The sequence below is a fragment of the Chelonoidis abingdonii genome, chromosome 1, assembly GCF_003597395.2.
Source record: "Chelonoidis abingdonii isolate Lonesome George chromosome 1, CheloAbing_2.0, whole genome shotgun sequence".
Lineage (NCBI taxonomy): Eukaryota > Metazoa > Chordata > Testudines > Testudinidae > Chelonoidis > Chelonoidis abingdonii.
In genome coordinates this window covers 290,425,781-290,446,849 of record NC_133769.1, presented here as the reverse complement: position 1 = coordinate 290,446,849, position 21,069 = coordinate 290,425,781, and the positions used below count along the sequence as shown (strand labels likewise).

The 21,069-nt window shown below is 41.4% G+C and overlaps 1 protein-coding gene across 1 annotated transcript in view; it reads left to right on the top strand.

The window, feature by feature from the left end:
- The window catches only part of SLAIN1 (SLAIN motif family member 1), a 114,965-nt gene that overhangs the window by 34,971 nt on the left and 58,925 nt on the right, over positions 1-21,069 (top strand). The window contains 4 exon segments of the mRNA XM_075061709.1: positions 1,343-1,389; positions 1,391-1,579; positions 1,581-1,792; positions 5,617-5,756. Of these exon segments, the coding sequence (XP_074917810.1) occupies positions 1,343-1,389; positions 1,391-1,579; positions 1,581-1,792; positions 5,617-5,756 (588 nt within the window).

Genomic DNA, 21,069 nt, shown 5'->3' with positions numbered 1-21,069 from the left:
CAGTCGGAAATGAGTAAAGCAACAATAGCATGGTTTAAACACTGAACAAATTCCACTCTATGAAAATTATCATTACTCATCCTATTATTAAACCAAGACTCAAAAATAGTACAAGCTAATCGAAATGTTTTGAGCAAAGAAAGGAAATCTATCTTGTGGGGAGGGGAGGAAAGTTAAAATCAGTGATTATGAAACGTATAAATAGTTTGATTATTTAGTATTTCACTCAGACTCGATTAAATCTCTTTGCAGTTTCATGTATGGCTACTATTTTTTCTCGACCACATACTTACACATTCCTTGTTACCAACTCAAAGAACCTAACTCACTACAGGCACACAAATACATATATTCTCCCACTCACCGGCTATAGTGTGACAAATGAACATCTGGTTAAAGCATTTATTTCAAAATAAGGGATTCTATAAGTGATTTTTTCATTCCTACCAAGCTAAATCTGCATAATTATAACACCCGCGCTATCAGACACTAATTATATAGTTTTATAAAAAAGGAAATACCAGCATAGGAGCCACCCAGTTCAGAATCAGACTCGGGCAGTACCTATCACAGCAGGGTAGACAGGCTATTTATTTTAAAGACTTGGGTTTTAATACTTCCCTAGGGCCGCGAGGATTAACCGTTTAATTCTATTTTAAACTACCACGTAGTTTGGCCCGAGAGTGAAGGCTGCAGGCTCAGGGTGTCAAAATAATAATAATAAAAAACCGGTGTCCTCCTTAGCAGGTCCATTGAGGGAGGAAGCTCCAGGGGCTAGATGCAAGGGCGCGGGGGGGGCACAGAGTGTAGACAGGGCAGAAGCTGGGTCAGAGACAGATCTCCCCTTCTCCTCACGATATCGTTTTGTGCCCATGATTCAACAGCAGGGTGGGGGGGGGGGAGCGGGAGGTAGGGATATAGGAGCCCCCCCCCTCGGCACTGGCTGCAAGCACACCAAAGCCTAGGTGGGTGCGTGGGGGGCGAGGATGCTGCCGGGCGTGGCTCCCGCGGCTCTCTCTAGCCCCGCTCCTCCTCAGGCGCTCGCTTTTTATGCCCCCGCGGCTAATGGCTCGGGAGCCGGGCCGCTCTTTGTTCCCATTGTGCGGGTGCCTCTCCGGTGCCAGAGTGGGAGGGGAGCCCCCGGGCTGTGTTGTCGCTGCTGACAGGAGGCGCAAGAGCAGCTGAGGCGGCTGCCGCGAGCGGCAAGGAGCGAAGCCAAAGCCGCCGCCAGTAGCAGGACCAGGGAAGGAGGCGAGCCGCCGAGGGAGCCCGGCAGCGAGCAGGTGCCGGCGGGGCGGGGCGGATGGAGGCTGCTGGCTGCAGCGCCGCGTGCGGATCGCAGGCGGGCCGGGCCCGGGAGGCGGCTCGGTGGTGAGCGCCGAGCTGGAAGGTGAAGGAAGCCATGCAGGAGCTGGTGCGAGCTGGAGAAGAACGAGCGCTGCGGAGTCGTGCGGCGGCCGCCGCCCCCCGGCTCGCCAGCCCGTCCTGCTGTGGCTCCCGCCGCCAAGCCCCGCCATCGGCTCCCCTCCCAGCGGTCCGGGCTGGCCCGAGCGGCAGCCCCGGGGTCCTGTGCATGCCGAAGTCCCAGCGAACCCACTCTCCTGTGCACCGCTAGCCTGGGCCCGCCGGAGCCCTTCGTCTACTTCAAGCCCGCCCTGGCTGGCCTGGCCGCGGCAGCAGGAGGAGGGCAGGAGGCCGGGAGCATCCCCGCGGCGGGGGCAGCCACGGTGCTGGACGAGGTGGAGGTGCTGGACCTGGAGGACGGTGACTGCAGCCAGGAGGAGGACACATGGTACAGGGCCCCCGCATCCCCCGATATTGTCTGAGCGCCCCAGTCCCGGGGCTGGTCGCCCCCGTCCCCCAGGGCAAATCCCCCTCCCCGGGAGCACCAGGGGCCTTGGGAGGGACTGGACAGCAACAGGATCCCGTCCCCGTTAAGCATGAAGAGCCCGGCTGTAATAACGCAGCCTGGCTAAGTGCTCCCCGCCCCCAGTCTTCCCTAATTCTTACACAGCTGGTGCTTTCAAGTTACTGATTAGCATTAACCCTAAAATCCACTTGATCTTGTTTTGCTGAATCTTAAATCTGCTTTTTTTAAACGTGTCATCTGGTTGGTGTGATTAACTCTCTCTCAGTGAAAAGGGGCCGTTTCTGAGACCTCTGTCTCCTGCTTCTCAAGTCTTAGTTTATCTCCTAATCGCCCCTTTATGCTCCATGTCCTCTGCATGCCTAATTTCAAGCCTATCTGTATCGCTTGGGAGGAGCAGGATTACAGGCCCTCTCTGCTACTGTAACCTACTCAGTAATGATCCAAAAACCAGGGACCAATATTTTGCACTGAATTTTATTGTTCCTACTAAGCACATTTATCATCCTTGCTCACCTCTCACACTTGACTGAGCTTCTAAGATTTGATGACCTCGCTAGCCATTCATTCAGGATGTTAAATTAACACTGTCATAACCGTGGCAATTATGAAGAGGTAGATGTCAGGAAGGAAGATTTAAGTTGAAAAATCTGGGTTAGGTTAAAACCCAACTGGGTAAAAAATAATGAAAAGATGTTATTGAAGACTCTGACTGGTAAGTGTATTGGTTTTTAGTCTTGATACTAAGGCTTTTGTTGCTTCCTTTAAAATGGATTTACTACAATCATTTTAGGAAGGACTAAGAAAGAGATTACAACCTTCTTTAAAAAATAAGGAATGCTTTCAGTTCTCCTTGTATTGGCTATGCTCTCCTTGAAATGCTACCCTCTCTTAAGTTGAATTTCAGTCCCCAGCCATATAGGAGGGCTTTGGACTTTTGGGCATTGTTATGCAGTTATATTGTTCAAATACATACATGGTTCCAGAATAATGTATGAAATATGTTTCAATAAACTCGAAGAAGCAGAAAATGAAATCAAACTAGGGGGATATTTGTGGCTGTTTGTTTATGCCCAGGAAGGGAAAATGATAGAAAAAGAGATGCAGTGTTGTGGTAGCTCTGTTGGTCCCAGTGTATTAGATGGAGAGTGTGTGGGTGAGATAATATCAAAGAGCCCAGTGTAAGCTCCAAAGATTCTCTCTCTGTCTCTCTCTCACCCCCTAACATAAGTGGGTCTGGAAGAAGACATTACCTCACCAACTTTGTCAGACCAAACATATTCAGAATTGTCTAGTGTCTTGTAGCTTGTATATCTCAACAGTTTAGTAATCCTCAAGAGCGCTAATAAATATTACAGAAAATGACATTTCAATGTAGTTGTAGCTCAACTGTAGTAAAATATGTCAGTGAGAAAAAGAATGTTATAATTATGCTAAAGAGCCATATATTAGCTTGGGTGTCTGTCCAGGTGATAATGTTTCCTTAACATGTTCTAATATAGTTTTTAAATCTATGCAGATAAGGGCATATCATGATATAATGCAGTTGAGCCAGAACCATGTTTAAACGTGGTTATTGTGATAGTATAGGTTGGGTCTTAAGACTCATCAAAATGTGATGATCTCTATAAAGATTTTTAGATAACAGGCCTAATTTTTAAAGCTCAACTCTTGGGAATCACCAACAATTGTCGATAGTTTATTAATGATTATCATACTTGACTTATCAATACCAGTTGATCCTGCAGATGATTAGATTGTGCTGGACTGTTTGGGGAACATGACTGGGATGAATCAGTTTTATAATTTCAAACTTCCTCATGACCGATAATGTGGTAGGGTGTTGTTTCTCTGGTCTCATTAATTGATTTGGGGTGACCACTTTGCTTGGTCAGTTGCATTTAATAATGTTTTGTACATGCTTAACATTTTAAGGCTGTATTGGATTGGTATTATTGCAAGTCTTGCAGTGCAAACCTCAATTGTGATTTATTTATCAGGTTTGTTTTGCTCTTCAGAAAGAATTTTGCTATTTGGGGGCAAATTCCACCTATGTGTGGTATCACTCGGGACTGAATGTATGTACTGAGGTGCAGAATTTGGCCCTTGGTGTTCATGTGAAGGACAGTTACCTGTTTAAAATTAATAAAACTAAGGCGCATTACATATTTCCTTCAGGGATGACTCTCTAATGACCTGCATTGCTGGTCAGTGGTAGTTTGTCAGTTAGCTGCTGTGGGGTTATTGTTAGTCTTTTGATGATTTGTTAAATCTTTTTTTAAATAATGTGTCAAATCTAGAAAGCCAAAGGCCAATGCAGTCCTAATAGTTGATTTTTTTAATATTGGGCCCTAACTGCTTTTGTAATATTGTTCTAAAAAATTGCAGTTCAAAAAGAAAAAATGTAAAAACTTTTTTCCTTGGTTGTCATTTCTTTTGCATAAACATCAAATTCTTTAGAACTCATCAGTCACATATTTTACTTTCAAAATACTGCTGAAAGTTAACAATGGAGCTGAGGTGTTATTTTCAGTACATATGCGACTCATCATCATTTTTAATTCTGAGGATTAATTGTGTAGCCAACCACTGTACTAAGTGAGAGGAGGTCAGCCCTATTGTCAGACAAATTCAGGCCTGGAATTCTGCTGGGATTGCAAACAAGGGTATCAGTTGTGATGAGGACACTTGTCCATTAGGAGCTGGATCGCAATTTATCTCCCAAACAGTAGGCTACTAAGCAGGCATTACATAGCAATAGCTCACTACTGAGCTGAGCAGGTTTTGCACCAATAACCTAAATGTGAAGGACTCTGTCTCTAATTAGTAATCCTCTGAGACTTGGTCCCTTTGTCTTGACTTTAGCCTTTTTATATTTGCTATTCACATTCCACTTCCTGGCCGGTGTGCCTTTTTGCCCTACTTCTGATATCCTATTTAAGAGTTTGTATAACCACACTGTGCTTTAGAAACAAACAGGGTATGATGTCCAGGGAGGAAGCTGAGAGCTGTTGTCAGCAGCTAATGATAGTTCATCCAGGTGAACCTATGTCTATGTGCATGTCAAAATCTGCGAGGACTCCAATAACATTGGATACCAGCTTAGAGAATTTAACTATGAAAAGCCATCAAGCCCCCTACCGTGAGGTGGTTTAAACACTCGTAGAAACATAAACTCTACCCCAGAGGCACAGGAGATGAACAAATACTCAAATATTCTTGTCTGTGTGGTTAGCTGCCTAATGTATTCCAAGCCCAGAGAAAAATAAAACAGCTTCCCTACACTTCTTTTTCTGCACATTGGTTCATCTGGCTGGAACTAAGAGTGTAAAAATCATTATCATCCAGCAAACTTTTTTTAATTTCCCAAATCTGTATGTAATGTACAATATAATATATAAAGTCTTTGTATCGTGTGGGAGAGATACTGCCTATGAAAACTGTAATATTATGTCAATTCTGATATGATTGGATAAATCACTGAAGGAAAGAATGTAAAAGATGTTTTGATGAAGTTCTTAAGTACAAAGTTAAGCACTGCAATGATTTAATCTACAGTGAGTATTAAATATTCACAGAAAATATTATAAAATCTATCTCTGGGGTATGTGTACCATTTATGAAAACTGTGCTATTACGTCACTTTAGTGTTAGAAACATAAATTCTTAATACACAGTCAATCAAGTATACAAAAATATAAAGCGTATGTACTGTGTACATGCTAATATTTCTGCATATTTTAATTGAGGTTGTATGTCTCGCCTACTAAGACCCTCACACCGCAAGAGAAATCATTGAGTCCTCTGCAATGGTGTAGACATATTCTGGATCATCCAACTCCTGAGATAGAAGCTGCAAAACGTTCCCTGTGCTTTAGACTGGAACAAGGTAATCCTATGATCTTTTTACTTGTTATATTTCCTTGAATTTCATAACTAATCAGTTAGCATTTGTGCTTGGCATGCAAGTTTGAAGTTTTATATGCTGATTGGTTCCAGCAGCTTTCTGTGTTTAGCAAATGGTAGATACTTAGTTTTGTAATCTAAGTATATACAACTCCCTCTGTTACATGAATGGCGGCTATATTTTTAGTTTTTGCTTTGTGTGCATTTTTAAGCAGTCTCCTTTTCCTTCTCTTCTTTTTCCTCCACTCTCCAAACCCTAATTTTTAACTATTTTATTAACTTTCAGATGTCCCCATTTCATTTAAATAAGGGCCATAGACTTTAATGGGAGAAATCTTGGGCCCTAACTTAAGGTATCAATCCTGCAATGAGATGTGCACAAAGCACCTCTGTACTAGCACAGAGCCTCATACACTGCACACATCTCATTGTAGGTTCAGGGCTTTATTATTTATAGGAAATGCAACAAGAAATCTAGATCACGGATAATACTGTGTAGGACTTTCTATTTCTTGACTATTGGGGGGTCATGTTCATTGCTGGCATAAAGTTGCTCAATTCCAATTAACTTTGTATGGAGTTATGTCTGTCAGTGATGAGTCTAGCTCCCTGGGTATACTGCAGTTCTAAATAGAAATCAGCTGCATTATTTAATTATTTTATTAATTTGTTATATCACCCCCCAGACCCTAGTTAGGATTTCAGTGTGTTAGATGTTGTACAGTTGTGTAGTTTCTGCTCCAAAGAGTTGATAACCCAGTTTCAAGCAAGACTTGACATGGGAGTTCAGAAAACAATTGGGGGTGGGGGAAGCAGGGAGGAGAGGAGAAGTGAGACAAAGTTAATGTTAATAGAGCCAAATAGTTATATAAATTAGCTATGGCTATGCACCTGTAAAGCACTTAAGCACATGCTTAAGATTAAGCATATATTTGTGTGCTTTGCTGAACTGGAGCCTGTGAGTCTGATCCTGTACCACTGAAGTCCATGGAGTTTTATTATTCACTTCAGTGGGAACAGGATATGGACCCATATTTACAACTTGATGTTTTCCAATTTGTTTGAAAATATACATGTTTTAAAATTAAATATTGGATATTCCTGGCTATCCTTCAACCTAGCCATACTTAGTTGCTGATTGAATGTGTATGTGCACACACCTGTGTACCAAAACAGTAATAAGTCTTGGGGAAGTATTTGAAATAGGAGAGGGTAGTATTCTAATGGATTAGTTCAGGAAGTTTGTACCCTGTCCAATAGTTTACTTAGCAAATCTACTGATGATGCATGAGCTGGAAAGGAATCCAATTTAGACTCCAGTTTTGGAAAAAAGTATCACAGAGCAGGTTTTAGTTAGTAGTAGTTTTACATTTAAAAAAAAAAAATACAGATGCAATACAAACTGTCTTCTTCTGCCAGTCTCAATTTTAAATAGTAATGTGCAACAGAGGTGGCACTCAAACGTAAGACTGCAAATTCATAAAAAAGTCATTCACTAAATTGTATGTTTAAAACCTGTCAGAGATGGGTAATCTTTTTATTTTTATTTTTATTTATTTATGTATTTCCCTCCAAGACATTGTTTACATTTACTGGGAAAGCAATTTGCTTTCACATTTTCCTGTATATTTAAAATATAAGTGAATTGCTATCTCTCTGATTTTAGTTTGTACATTTTTCAACATCTGAGAGATCATAGCAAATTTTAATGTGTAATGTAATATTTTATTCAAGGCTACCTGTGACAGAGTAATTTTTACTACATATTCTAATTATGGTTATTGCTCCATGAAGTTCTATTATTTTAAAAATAATTTGAGGATTTATATTCTCTTCAAAGACCATGTGTAAATCTCATTTTGAGAGCTAAGTATTCAAGGAGAGAATTGTCTCATAAATATTTTTATTGCAGTGGTTTTATAATAGAATTGTTTTGTTGTTACTAATTAACTACGTTTGCTCAAGATATGAATTTTTTAAATTGGGCCATTCCCCTATAAGTAATAGTTTAATCAACAGATGTCAGGTATTAAAAATTAACATTAATTTCTAATTATAACAAGGTAGAATTAGGTTTTATAGGAGTCTTTCCCCCTGTTTTGGAGGAGGATGAGACAATTGGAACAATTTAGTAAATCTGTTAGTTTTACTTTAGAAAACATTCTGTAATGTCTCTTCTCATTTTATTCCTAATTTTGTATCCCTGGCTATTGGTGATCCTTTTTATTTATATATTACAATTTGATTCTTCCTTAAAAAGTGACTGTGAAAATGGCATTATGGATTTCCATAATAGTTGTATTTCAAGTGATAACATATACAGTTTACTCAGTTTAAAGGTAAAAAGTCTTTCTCCCTCAGCTACCAGCCCTTCAAATTCACCGTGGTATCAGAAAAACTAGTTGTGCTCTTTCTAGCTTGCATGTCACCACCAGTAACCCTGATTCAGCTGATGAATATTGTGTATTCAATGTGCAGTAACAATGTACAAATCTGTACTCTGAGATAAAGTTTGCTGTTGGAGTTTACTCAATTTTGTTGTTGATCCATGAGCTAGAAAGGAATCCTGTGTAGCCACTCATAGCTAGCTTAGCATTACAGTGGTAACAGGAATGAAAAGCAGCAAAAACTTATTTTTGCCTTGGCTCAGTTGTTCCTTCTGCTCTTCATACAGGCCCTAGTACAGTAAGTTACTTAAGGACATGCCCAATTTTAAGTGCATGAGTAGTTCCACTGAATCAAAAACTACTCAGACTGGTGTACCTTGGTGAATATAGTGCACAAAATCCAACTGCAGCTCCTGGCTTCTCTTCCTGAGTTTGCACATCACTCAGGCTTGGTAGCAGTCTCTCTTCTATTCTGGGTGTAATGGTTGCAGCTCCTCCTTATAACTTTATATTGGGGGAGGGGGGATTGTGCTCATGTCGTTTTAGAGGCACTTGGGCCTGAATTCACAAAAGGAGTTAGGACTGGTAATGCTGAGTGTCTTAATGCCTAACTTTTAGGCACCTAGAATATCACTGATTCACAAAGCCTGAGTTAGGTGTTTAGGCTCCCATACGATGAATGAGGAGATTGTGATTCACAAAAGCCAGTATGCTAGGAAGGTAGCTGCCTACGCTAGCCAGTGGAAGATGCCAATGAGAGGGATGCATGCTAAACCCTCCTGCCTGCAAAGGGTGCCAAGGTTTGCCTAGGTAAGCATCTATGCTGTTAGCAAAAACTAGGGGAGAGGAAGAAGACTCGTAAGAAGTCATTTGAGTGAGAGAGAGAGAGAGAGAGAGAGACTGACTGACTCCATAATCTGGTGGTTAGAGTGCTCACCTGGGAGGTGAAAGACCAGATCCATTTTCCCTTTATCAGTGACTCTCTAATTATTTATCCAGAATGCATCAGTTTCAACAGGGGAGATTGAGGGACCAGCATATCAGAATAGCCGAGAGAGCTCAGTGCTTAGAGCACTCTCTGGAGACATGGCAGATCCCTGTTCAAATCCATTCTTCCCCTGAGGGGGACTTGAACCTGTATTCCACATGAATAACTTATAGCACAGGGGTTAGGGTAAGAGGAAAGTCCTCTTCCCCACTCCAGCTATTTTGTGTGAACTCACCTTTGGGCCTAATCTGTTTGATACCCTCTGAGCATGACTAGCAGATTGGGCCCTAAATGTGATTTAGATGGAAGAATGTCTATATGTCTGGTTTGTGAATCGCTCTGGGGCTTCCGAGAGGGTAGGTGGTTGGGTGCCTAGAGCGAGACAGCAGTTTGCATGCCCGGAGGCAAAAGTTAGGCAGTTAGGGTACTTTTACTGCAGAGATTTAGGCTCTGAGTGAGTTTAGACAGCTCCAGGGATCAGTGGGAGCTTTGTGCAACACAATGGTCCCAAAACGGAGACTTAGGTGCCTACAACAGAGACTTAGGCACCAAACTCCTTTTGTGCTTTCAGGCCTTGCTACCTTTTTACACTTCATAAATTTCTCCATGTCTTAAGTTGACTTGTTCCTCATGTTGATTTGTCAGTCAGAAAATTGTACCACGTGGGTGGAGTGGGTCGAACAGTACCTTTCCCTGTGAGAATTGCCACTGCAGTGTTGAAGCCAAAGTACAACTAAAAAACAAGTGCCCAAATTCTGTAGTGTATAAGACTGAGGAGATGTATGGTTCTGAAGACACTGAGGCCAGTAGTGCCGTCATGACATAGGACGTATTCTAGAGTATTTGCTGATGTTTCATATCTTCCCTGATTATGCAGTTTGATGGCTAAAAAAATCAATCTTTTGGAGGCCTAAACTTAAGAATTGGCAGTAGATCAAAGACCATTTTCAAGCAGGGGAGCCTGGGGCAAAGCAGGGGAGCTGCGGCGCTTGTACTCACCCGGCGGCTGTCCGGGTCTTCGGTGGCATTTTGGCAGCAGGGGGCCCTTCAGTCACTCCACATCTTCGGCAGCACTGAAGAGCCCCCTGCCACCGAAATGCCACCGAAGATCTGGGCCAGGGCTCGCGGGGCCCCTGCAGGGCCCAGGGCCTGGGGCAAATTGCCCCACTTGTGCCCCCCCCCCCCGGGCAGCCCTGTTTTCAAGCTATTCAGATAAGACTGCTGAGCCTCACTCGTCATCAAACATTTATGCTCTATTTATCTGAGAGATGCTAAGCAATGGAAGACTTCCAAATGAAGACTGTTAGAGTTTGGGGCCAGATTTCTAGTGGAAGTTTACACGTGGAGCAGAATTATAAGAATCCTGTATTTTTCCATTCACCTTGCTTTTTCTATTTTGTGTGTGTTTGTTTCCCAATTGGGAGAATCCTGTAGAATTCTTTCTAACCTAGACAGTGGTATACAACACACACACTGCAATGCACAGAAAGAGCAATAGCACAAAACATATTAGGATTGAACAATTCTAGTGAATTGCATGGTGCTGGTGAAGCACTGCATGACTGTCCTTTTGCTGCAGTGGAAAGGACAGATGAGCAAGGAAGAGACATTCAGAGATACTCGTAAAACGTAGGGTGAGTGTCATATTTTCACAAGACAACTGTTTCTCTTTGATTCTTTGCTTGTCTGATGGTTTCTTTTTGTCTGGTCTCCAGCTATTTGTCTACTTCTAAATTCGTACCCCAATTTTTAACACTGCTCTTCACCTTTTTGATTCTGTCAAGTCACCAGGACAACATATTAGCCTTAATAGTGTGATGGAGTCTGTTTTACGTTCTGTTAGTAATGATTGGAGTTTTGGGAAACTGCTATTTAGTACCAAATCCTCTGAGGCGAGAGATGTGATGGGCAAGTTTCCCATTCCCTATGTTGATTTACACCAGCTGAGGATTTGACATGTAGCTATACTGCAGTAGCATGCCATTGAAGAGCCAAGTAGATAAATTGAGGAACTTAGAGCCACAGCAAGGAGTCACTCTACAGGAGTCCAGTTAGTTTTTATGCAGGACTTGAAACTCAACCTTCCAGACAGCAGAGCCCACAGGATCTGTGTCATGCCCCAGCTTTTAACAGTTCTTTGGTATAGTGATATGTTCATGGAAGATTATATTTTGGAGATGCTCCCTTATAAGGGACAGTATTATGAATATAGGAATTTAGAGATGTGCACTGGAAGCTGGGGCTGAGAACACCGTGTAGCTGTGCACAGCAATTCACCACAGAAGTGCTCTTAGTTTGTTTTTATTTAAAGTGTTGTTCCTTTCTACTTCACTGGTTTGTTGATTAACCTCAAGATCTTTACACTTGGAGGAACCCCTCCAAAGGGGTCTGTCATAAATAGATAGCTAAGGGTTAATGTTTCTTTTACCTGTAAAGGGTTAACAAAGGGAACCAAACACCTGACCAGAGGACCAATCAGGAAACCGGATTTTTCAAAGCTCAGGGATGGAATTTTTGGGTGTATGTCCTTTGTCTGTGTCTCTAGTGCTCTCTCGGCTCTGAGAGAGGATCTCTCTACCTTCAGGCTTTCTAATCTTCTGTTTCCCAGTTGTAAGTACAGGTATAAGACAATATAGGTTTTTATATTGTTTTTGTATTTACATGTGTGTAGTTTGCTGGAATGTTTTAAATTGTATTTCTTTTTGAATAAGGCTGTTTATTCATTTTGTTTTCTTTTAAGCCAATGACCCTGTATATTGTCACCTTGATACAGAGACCATTTTTATGTCTTTTTCTTTCTTTTTATATAAAGCTTTCTTTTTAAGACCTGTTTGATTTTTTTTCTCTGGTTAAGGCTAAGGAACGAAGGGAGGGGGAAATCTCTTTGTGTTAGAGTTACTAAGCTTGAATTTGTATAGCCTCTGGGTGAGGGGGAGAGACACTTGATCTCTCGGTGTTTGTGTTTCAAGGAATTGAAGCAGGGTAATCTCCTAGTGTACCCAGGGCGGGAAGATCTGGGAGGAGGTAAAGAGGGGGAAGGGAAGTGGGTTATTTCTCTTTGTTGTAAGACTCAGGGCATCTGAGTCTTGGGGTCCCCCAGGGAAGGTTTTGGGGAGATCAGAGTGTGCCAGACACTGGAATTCTGGCTGGTGGCAGCGCTATCAGATCTAAGCTGGTAATTAAACTTGGAGGGTTCATGTAGGCACCCACATTTTGGACGCTAAGGTTCAGAATTGGGACTTATGCTTATAACAGGGTCTCACTCTTCCTTAAGGGTAGGCCAGACAGCCCCAGTGCCTCGGAGACTCAGCCTCTGGACTCCAGCACTCCTGTTTCACAACGTGAGCTCTGCCCAGTGAGTCCAACTGACAGAAAGTCTCTCACCAGGCGTCCTATTTACTTCAGGGACCAATGCACCTCTGCAGTTATTTATAGTGACACCAGGAGGCTTTTCAAAATAGAGTAGGTTTTATTAGTGAACTGGAACACAGCATCAGGAAGTCCTTAGGTTAGCATAGAGAAATTAAGGTTTGGAGCACCCGGCATTGGCCACTGTCAGAAGATAGGATACTGCGTTAGATGGACCTTTGGTCTGACCCAGTATGGCCGTTCTTATGTTCTTAAAGGTTAAAACATAGTCCATTGTGGCCAAGCCAGCATTCCATCCAGCCAAGCTGTTGTGGAAGCCAGTTTTGGCCCTTTTTGTCAGTCCCATGTGAGAGCTCATGTCTTTCCAAAAGCTAGCTGTATTCCAGCCACTTGACATCTTTCAGTCCGTTGTCCAGCTCCTGTAGGCCCATGCAGAGTTCGTATGTTCCGCCTGCTGAAGTTTCTCAATTAAATTACAGACTTTACCTGCATAAATATAGTAACACTATGTTGTGTATCAGTTGAGGTTGGCCTTAACATAACATACCTAGCACAAGACTTCAAAAACAAAGATATGAAAAGCTAAGCCATCTAAGGATATGTATTGTCTATTCCTTCATCCAGAGACACATACTTACACCTTTCCACCAGCATGACCAGACAATGTACCATTACTAGCATAACCACAATGTACCATAACCATAATTTAGTTCAGATGCCAACCTTTCGGCATGCCATTCATCTAACTTCCTGCCACCACAGAAACAGATTCTGCTGCTCCTCTCACCATTATTCCTTCTTTACAGTTCTCGGAAACCACACTCAAGTAATCACACTGCACTTCATGTAATTTTGACTCTTTAAAATACAAGGCAATATTTGTGAGCTATTAAACAGTTTAATGAAATGGTAGCTCTTTGACAGCAAAATAGAGCAGAAAATATTGGAAGGTAGTGAGAATTGTATTTTACATGCTTGAACTGAAGCAATGCTGTTTTGAATTGCAAACCGTTTTGATTTTCATATAGATTTAATTGATTATTCTTTGAGACATCAGAGTGTAAAATTTTATGGAACTCAAGAATTGATTGAGATTTAATGCCATTTTATCATACATATTTTTCATATGAGATGGAGACTGGAATCTTGTGTAAAATGTGTTTAGATTGTGAAGAGTAGTGTGCTGAGGCATGCAGTTGTCAAGGTGGTTGTTTCCATGATAAAGAAGACAGAGAATATAACTGTAAAGCTCTAGAAGCAATTAAAGAAGCTGCAAGACTGATACAGTTACTTTATTTCTATGGATCTGAGACTGAGAGATACTGAGTGCCCTCAACTCCTATCAGTGTCAGAATTGGTGCTTAGCGTCTTGCAGAGGCACTCCACATCTTGCAGAACTGGACCTGTAGTAGTCTGTTGTGTAAATGCAAGGTCTTGTTCTCCAGGCACACAGTATATTTTCAAACATCTGAGTCATCTCTGCTTAGATTTCATTATTTTGGGAGACCCATTTACTGCACATGCATAATTCCAGTCAGTTATTGGAGTTTTCACAAATACTATGTTATTGGATTTTTAAAAGCAACTATGGAAGCTGTTTTGCTTATTTTATTTATATGAAAAACTCTATCCTTTTATTTCTACTTAGAGACCCTGCCTGCAGGCGTCGCCCTCGCAGCTCCCGTTGGCAACAGCTCTCGGCCAGTGGAAGCTGCAGAGCCAGCACTTGGGTAGGGCAGCGCGCGCGGAGCACTCATGGCTGCCCCTTTGCCTAGGAGCCAGAGAGAGATGCTGGCAGCTTCCCAGGAGCCACGCAGAGCTGGGCAGGTACCCTGCCTGCCTTGCTGTGGGCGACCAACCAGACTTTTAACGGCCCAGTCCGTGATGCTTACCAGAGCTGCTAGGGTCCCTTTTAGACCGGGTGTTCTGGTTTTCGATCGAACGCTTGGCAACCCTAATAAGAAATCAAAAGTCCAAGTTTAAAAACATTCTTGGAATCTCTATTTGGGCATATTGGTGTGGGAGGCTGCAGACATCTAATATGACTGTCTTACACTGATACAAAGCTGATAGTTTAGATCTTTTATTTTGTGTTTCCATGATGAAAGATTGTCCAAAGCCATACTAGACAAGGACAATGGGTTAGATTCACTGGTACACTCTGGCCACCTTGACCTCTCCAGGAAAGTAAAGCATCTGTAAACCTAGCTTATCTGTCTGGTTAAGATGTTATATCTGCCTTGCAACACCAGTGTAGTTCAAAGCAGGCAGAGTGCACTGGTGAATCTGATCCATTGATTCTTGTTCTTGTGGTAGCCGGGGTTTTAATCACCTTTTATAGCTGCAGAAGATTCCTCCTCCCTTACCTTGCATAACTAGTTCTGCTTTTGCCTGAAGTTATGTTCTCTGTACAACCATGGAAGTAGGGTGTTGGGTTGATGATTTAACTATTTGTCCTCTTTCTCGCTATATTTCTCTGCTACTGAGTTCTTCCTAGTCTACTTCTCTCTGCCTTTCTGCTAGGCTTTCATGGTATTCTTGGACTACCATTAGTACTCCACATGTTTTTCCAGTCCTTGACAGACTGTAGGTATTTTGTAATGGGGTGCTAAATACTGCTACCTTGGGACTATGATTGAATTATTAGAGTACTATAGAAGTTTTAGGATTGTCATAAACAGATGGTTAAGGGTTAATGTCTCTTTTACCTGTAAAGGATTAACTAGCTCAGTAAACCTGGAACACCTGACCAGAGGACCAATCAGGAGACAATATACTTTCAAATCTCAGTGGAGGGAAGCCTTTGTTTGTGCTTTTGGGGTTTTTCTTTGTTCTCTCTGGGGTCTGGGAGGGACCAGACATGTATACAGACTCTCCAATCTTCTGAAAAAGTTTCTTCTATTCAAATAGTAAGTAATAGGTAGAAAGTGGATTAGATTTATGTTTGTTTTCTTTATTTGCAAATGTGTATTTTGCTGGAAGGATTGTATTTCTGTTTGCTGCAACTTGTATTTGTGCTGGGGGGAGGCTTCTCTCTGGCGTCTATAAGCTGAAAGACCCTGTAACATTTTCAATTGTGATTTTACAGAGATAATTTTTACTTTTTTTCTTTCTTTAATTAAAAGCTTTTCCTTTTTAAGAACCTGATTTTTTTTTTTTTTATTATTCTTGTGTGAGACCCCAGGAGACGGGGTCTGGCCTCACCAGGGAATTGGTAGAAGAAAGGAGAGAAGGGGGGGAGGAAAAACCTGATTTCTCTCTGTGTTAGGATCACTGTCTCTCTCTCAGGGAGAGCCTGGGAGGGGGAGAGAAGGGGGAGGGGGGAGAAGGTGAATTTCGTCTCTGTTTTAAGATTCAAGGAGTTTGAATCACAGTGATCTCCCAGTGTAACCCAGGGAGGGGAGAATCTGGGAGGAAGAAAGAAGGGGAATGGTTTATTTCCCTTTGTTTTGAGATCCAAGGGGTTTGGGTCTTGGGGTCCCCAGGAAAGGGTTTGGGGGCCAGAAAGTGTCCCAAAACACTATATTTTTGGGTGGTGGCAGCTCTATCATTTCTAAGCTAGTAATTAAGCTTGGGCGGGTTCATGCAGGTACCCCATCTTTTGGACGCTAAGGTTCAGAGTGGGGGAATCATACATTGACAAAGATGTTAACAGTAATACTATGGTACTATAGCATAACTATGCAGAACAGAGATGCTATGCAGTTTGGAAACGGTATTAATTGAAATAACTTGAGATAAAGAAATAAAAATATATGATTTAAAGGTCTTGCTATAAAAAGCACAAATATTTCTATGCAGATTTAGAGGTTGATGGCTGTTTTATCATCTTTTTCATTAAAAAAAAAGTCATGGGCATATAGTTTGGCAAAAAGGACGTGCTGTGATAAGTGAAGAAACTTGAACATAGTAGTTCCCATTCTGCAGCTAGCTTTTGTAAATGCAATCTCACTCAGGATGAAACCATCTCTAGAAGAATTAAAATTTTCCTAGGGTTCATTTGACCAGTCCTTTATGTAATGGTAGTGTTGATTTCCTGCTTTCTATTAGTCTTACATGCAGCCTAGGATTTACCTGTCAATGCTCAAAAGTTCTGATGTGATGTTTCGACAGTGATCATCCATCCAATGATGTGAAAAAAATTCTAAAATATCAAGAGATGGATTTAAAAAAAAAATCAGAATCCATGATTCTCATGTCAGACTGTGCAACCTCTAAGCTGAAGGGGAGAGACTTCATTTCAAGTTTATTTTGGATTTGATAAAAATAGAACCCCCATGCAGGGGAATTTTGCCTTATGTCCTTTTCGACTATGTTGAGTTCTTAGAGACGCAGGAGAAGGGAAACAAAAGCAGGGAGTCCCTGCAGCACCACACTAGGTCAGGAGAGAGTGCCAAAGGACAGCACGCTCTATGACACTAAGCATTTTAATGTCATTTTGGGTTTGACAACTAGAAAATTCTCTTGACATTTTTGTACTATCGGTGTGACTTCTTCACCTTGGCCCAAGATAGCCTGTGTCACATGGATGATCTAAATGATGCTAAATGACTTTTTTTGTTTCAGTTTTCACCAAAAAGTTTAGTAGTAGCAGCAACTGGACGTCTAACATAGTGGATGCCAGTGAGAATGAGGTAGGATCAGAGGCTAAAATAAGGAAAGAACAAATTAAAAATTCCTTAGACAAGTTAAATATCTTCAAGTCACCAAGGCCTGATGAAATACATCCTAGAATACTCGAGGAGCTGACTGAGGAGATATCTGAGCCATTAGTGCTTATCTTCGAAAAGTCGTGGAAGATGGGAGATATTCCAGAGGATTGGAAAAGGGCATATAAAGTGCCCACTGCTGCTTTCAAGGAAAACCTAGGATATTACAGATCAGTCAGCTTAGCTTGAATACCCAGAAAGATAATAGAGCAAATAATTAATTAAGCAATCAGTCTGCAAACACTTAGAAGATAAGGTGAGAAGTAACAGTTACCATGGGTTTCTCAAGAACAAATCATGCCAAACCAACCCAATAGCTTTCTTTGATAGGGTAACAAACCTAGTGGGGGGAGGGATAGCTCAGTGGTTTCAGCATTAGCCTGCTAAACCCAGGGTTGTGAGTTTAATCCTTGAGAGGGCCACTTAGGGGTCTGGGGCAAAAATCAGTAATTTTTTCTGCTAGTGAAGTTAGGGGGCTAGACTTGATGACCTTTCAAGATCCTTTCCAGTTCTAGGAGATTGGTATATCTCCAATTATTATTTATAATTATTAGTAGATGTAGGGGGAGTGGTAGATGTGGCATATCTTGACTTTTGATGCTGCATCACATCATGCATGACCTTGTTTGTTTACATAACCTAGATGGAGCTACTGTAAGGTGGGTGTATAACTGGTTGGAAAACAGTTTCCAGAGAGTAGTTATCAGTGGTTCACAGTCAAGTTGGAAGGACATATAACATGGGATCCCACAGGAACTGGTTCTGGGTCCAGTTCTGTTCAATATCTTCCTCTGTGATTTTGATAATGGCACAGAGAGTACATTTATAAAGTTTGTGGAAGATACCAAGCTGGGAGGGGTTGCAAGTACTTTGAAGGATAGGATTAAAATTCAACATGATCTGGACAAATTGGAGAAATGGTCTAAAGTACTCCTCTGTACTTCCAACTCCTCTGTAGACCTCCCTGGGCCACTTCCCTGTGGCCCCTAGCACCCTCTTTGCCCTTGCCTCAGGGCCTCAGCCTGCCAAGAGCAGCCTTTAGCTCCTTGGGTCTTTGCCTGCAGCACTGCTATTTCCAGGGTGCTTGCTACCCTCCACCTGCAAGGCAGCCAGTCCTCCTCCTCAAGTTCCAGGGAGTAACTGAAGGTGTTCTGCTTCCCATCCCTTCTTATTTGGGCAAGTATGGCCCTGATTGGCTGCTCCTTGCAGCCCCTCTCTAATTGGCTGCCTCCTGCACAATCTCCCTAGGGCTCTATTAACTCCTTATGGACTAGTGTGGGGCAGACGCCCCATCACAAACAGGAATAACATTCCGGGATGTATTAGCAGCAGTGTTGTAAGCAAGACGTGAGAAGTAATTCTTCTGCTCTACTTTGGGTGACCAGATGTCTCGATTTTATAGGGACTGTCCCAATATTTGTGGCTTCCTCTTATATAGGCGCCTATTAGCCCCCACCCCGTCCCGATTTTTCATACTTTGCTGTCTAGTCACCATAGCTCTACTCCACTCTGATTAGGCCTCAGCTGCAGTATTGTGTCCAGTTCTGGGTGCCACATTTCAGTAAAGATGTGGACAAATTGGAGCAAGTCCAGAGAAAAGCAACAAAAATGATTAAAGGTCTAGAAAACATGACCTATGTTGGAAGATGGAAGAAACTGGATTTGCTTAGTTTGGAGAAGAGAAGATCAAGAGAGGATTTTTTTTGGTTCTGTGCTGTAACCTCTCTTAATCAGTGTGTGTTATGGCTGTTGCCAATAAAAATGGTGAGACTGGGTGAGCTGCGGCATCTTCAGTGTGTGGATGGCACCCAGAGCTAAATGCCATTATCAGAACCAAATAGTGATGTTGAACAATTTACTCCATGTCTGGCTGGAAGCTCGTAGTCCTTAGATATCATGCATGTGTTATGCATATTCACAGGAGTCAGTATGTGTCTATCTGCTGTTGCACGCTCTAGGGTGCCGTCACTTGAGAGATTTAGAATATTGATGGAGAAAACTGCTGTAATTTCTCTGACTGGAAAATAATTTTCTTGTTCCTGTGAAATGCAAATATGTGTATTGTGTTTTAATTTTTTAATAAGCATTTGAATTTACAGTCAAATGTTGAATGAATATGTCTCTGGAATTTAATTGCACTTACCCTGCATGTAGCTGTTTAATGCCTCTTCTGTTTGTGAGAGTTTAAGGGAAAGCATTTTAAGAATTTTTTGAAGGGGAGGTTGTAATTTGTTCTAATTATTCAGTCCTGGATTTAGTTAAAAGCTCTTAAATTATTAGTACATTGACATGTGTTTATCAAGATTTTGTGTACCAGCATTTGACATAAGGCAATGTATGTTAGTTGTTTTTTTTTCAGTCTACATAAAGAAAATATCTGGCTTGCTTACTTAAAACTTTAACATTATATTATTATTTGTCATAGTAGGATCTCAGTTTTGTTGCCCTGTGGGTGCTACCACAATATAAATGTAAAATGTGCCTGAAATAATGTAAAACTCCTAAATAAATTTTTGGTGCATGATTGCAACATGAGCTATTTTCTGATTTTTAGAAGTAGTTGGAATTTGTGTATGTATGTGCATATTTGTGAATTTGACCAAAGATAAATCCTACTATATCCATCAGCCAACTCAACCTGTTGTGGAAATACTAGTAAATCCTCTCTGCACACACCTATGGCTTAACCCCATTACATCCACTTCCCAGCAAAATGATAAAGCTTTCCCTAGTTGGAAATGGACTTACACCTTTTTTTATCATAGTGGAAAATTAAAAGCACAGCTATTTTCTGTGAAGCAAAAATGTATTCCTATAAATTCCTGAATCCTCCTAAAAGGTGCTAAGCACCTCAGTTCCCAAGACAAGGCAAAATAAAGTGAGGAAAGTACAACAAATATTTTTTTTTCATTTCAGAATGCCTTAAATTCTTTTATACAGTATTGCAAATCTTTATGATTTTTATCATGAATCTCATGATATTTGGTTTTTATCCTAAAGTGTTCTGCATACAGTTGATTACCTGAGAATCTGACCTTTTTTTTTTTTTTAAATGAGAGCTGAGTTTCTAGCCCTCATGGTTGGAGAGAGAAGCTTGGAAGGCAAATAAAACTAATCCCAAATAAATTATTTTAGAAACTTTTGTCTTTAAAAAAAAAAAAAATCTAGTGACTCTTGTGTTTTGGAGGGTGGGTGGGTGTGAGGGCTAATGTGTGACTTTTGAATGCTTGGGATTGGCAGTACTCCTTTGTATAGTCTCCCAAAAGAACTGCAATTACTTTGAATTAAGCTTGCTGGACTCTGTTTCTCACCAACAGGTTCAAAAGCAAGGAAATAGAGTTGTGTTACTGAGGATCCTCTCATCTCCACTCATTGGTTCCCCTTCTCAGCCTCAACTAGCTCCTTCCCACCATCTACAGCCCATATCTCCAACCTCCTTCTCAAAAGCTAACACGCACCCCTGATTTCAACCTTATTTTAGTTATATGTTTATGTATTTTGGTGATTTAATACAGGGTTAGCATGGCTTTCAGAAATTATAGTGCATATGATTCTGTACATGGATTTATACTGAGGTGTGTAAGTGAGGTGTAATGTTGAAAATGGCAGTGGTAAGATGGTTTTCTGTACTATTTAGGAAGTTATGTGAATCAATGATCTGTGGTGTTAATGATCTAAATTGGGTATTAATTTTTATGCGACAATTGTAGATATGTGTGTTTTGTGATAGCCAGCCAGCTATATATTGGTTGCCCAGGGATAAGAGTTAAGGTATGTGGGTGCTGGATGTCATAAAGGAGGTAGCAGCAGGCTCTAAGTATAAACTCTGAGGGCGGGGAACCT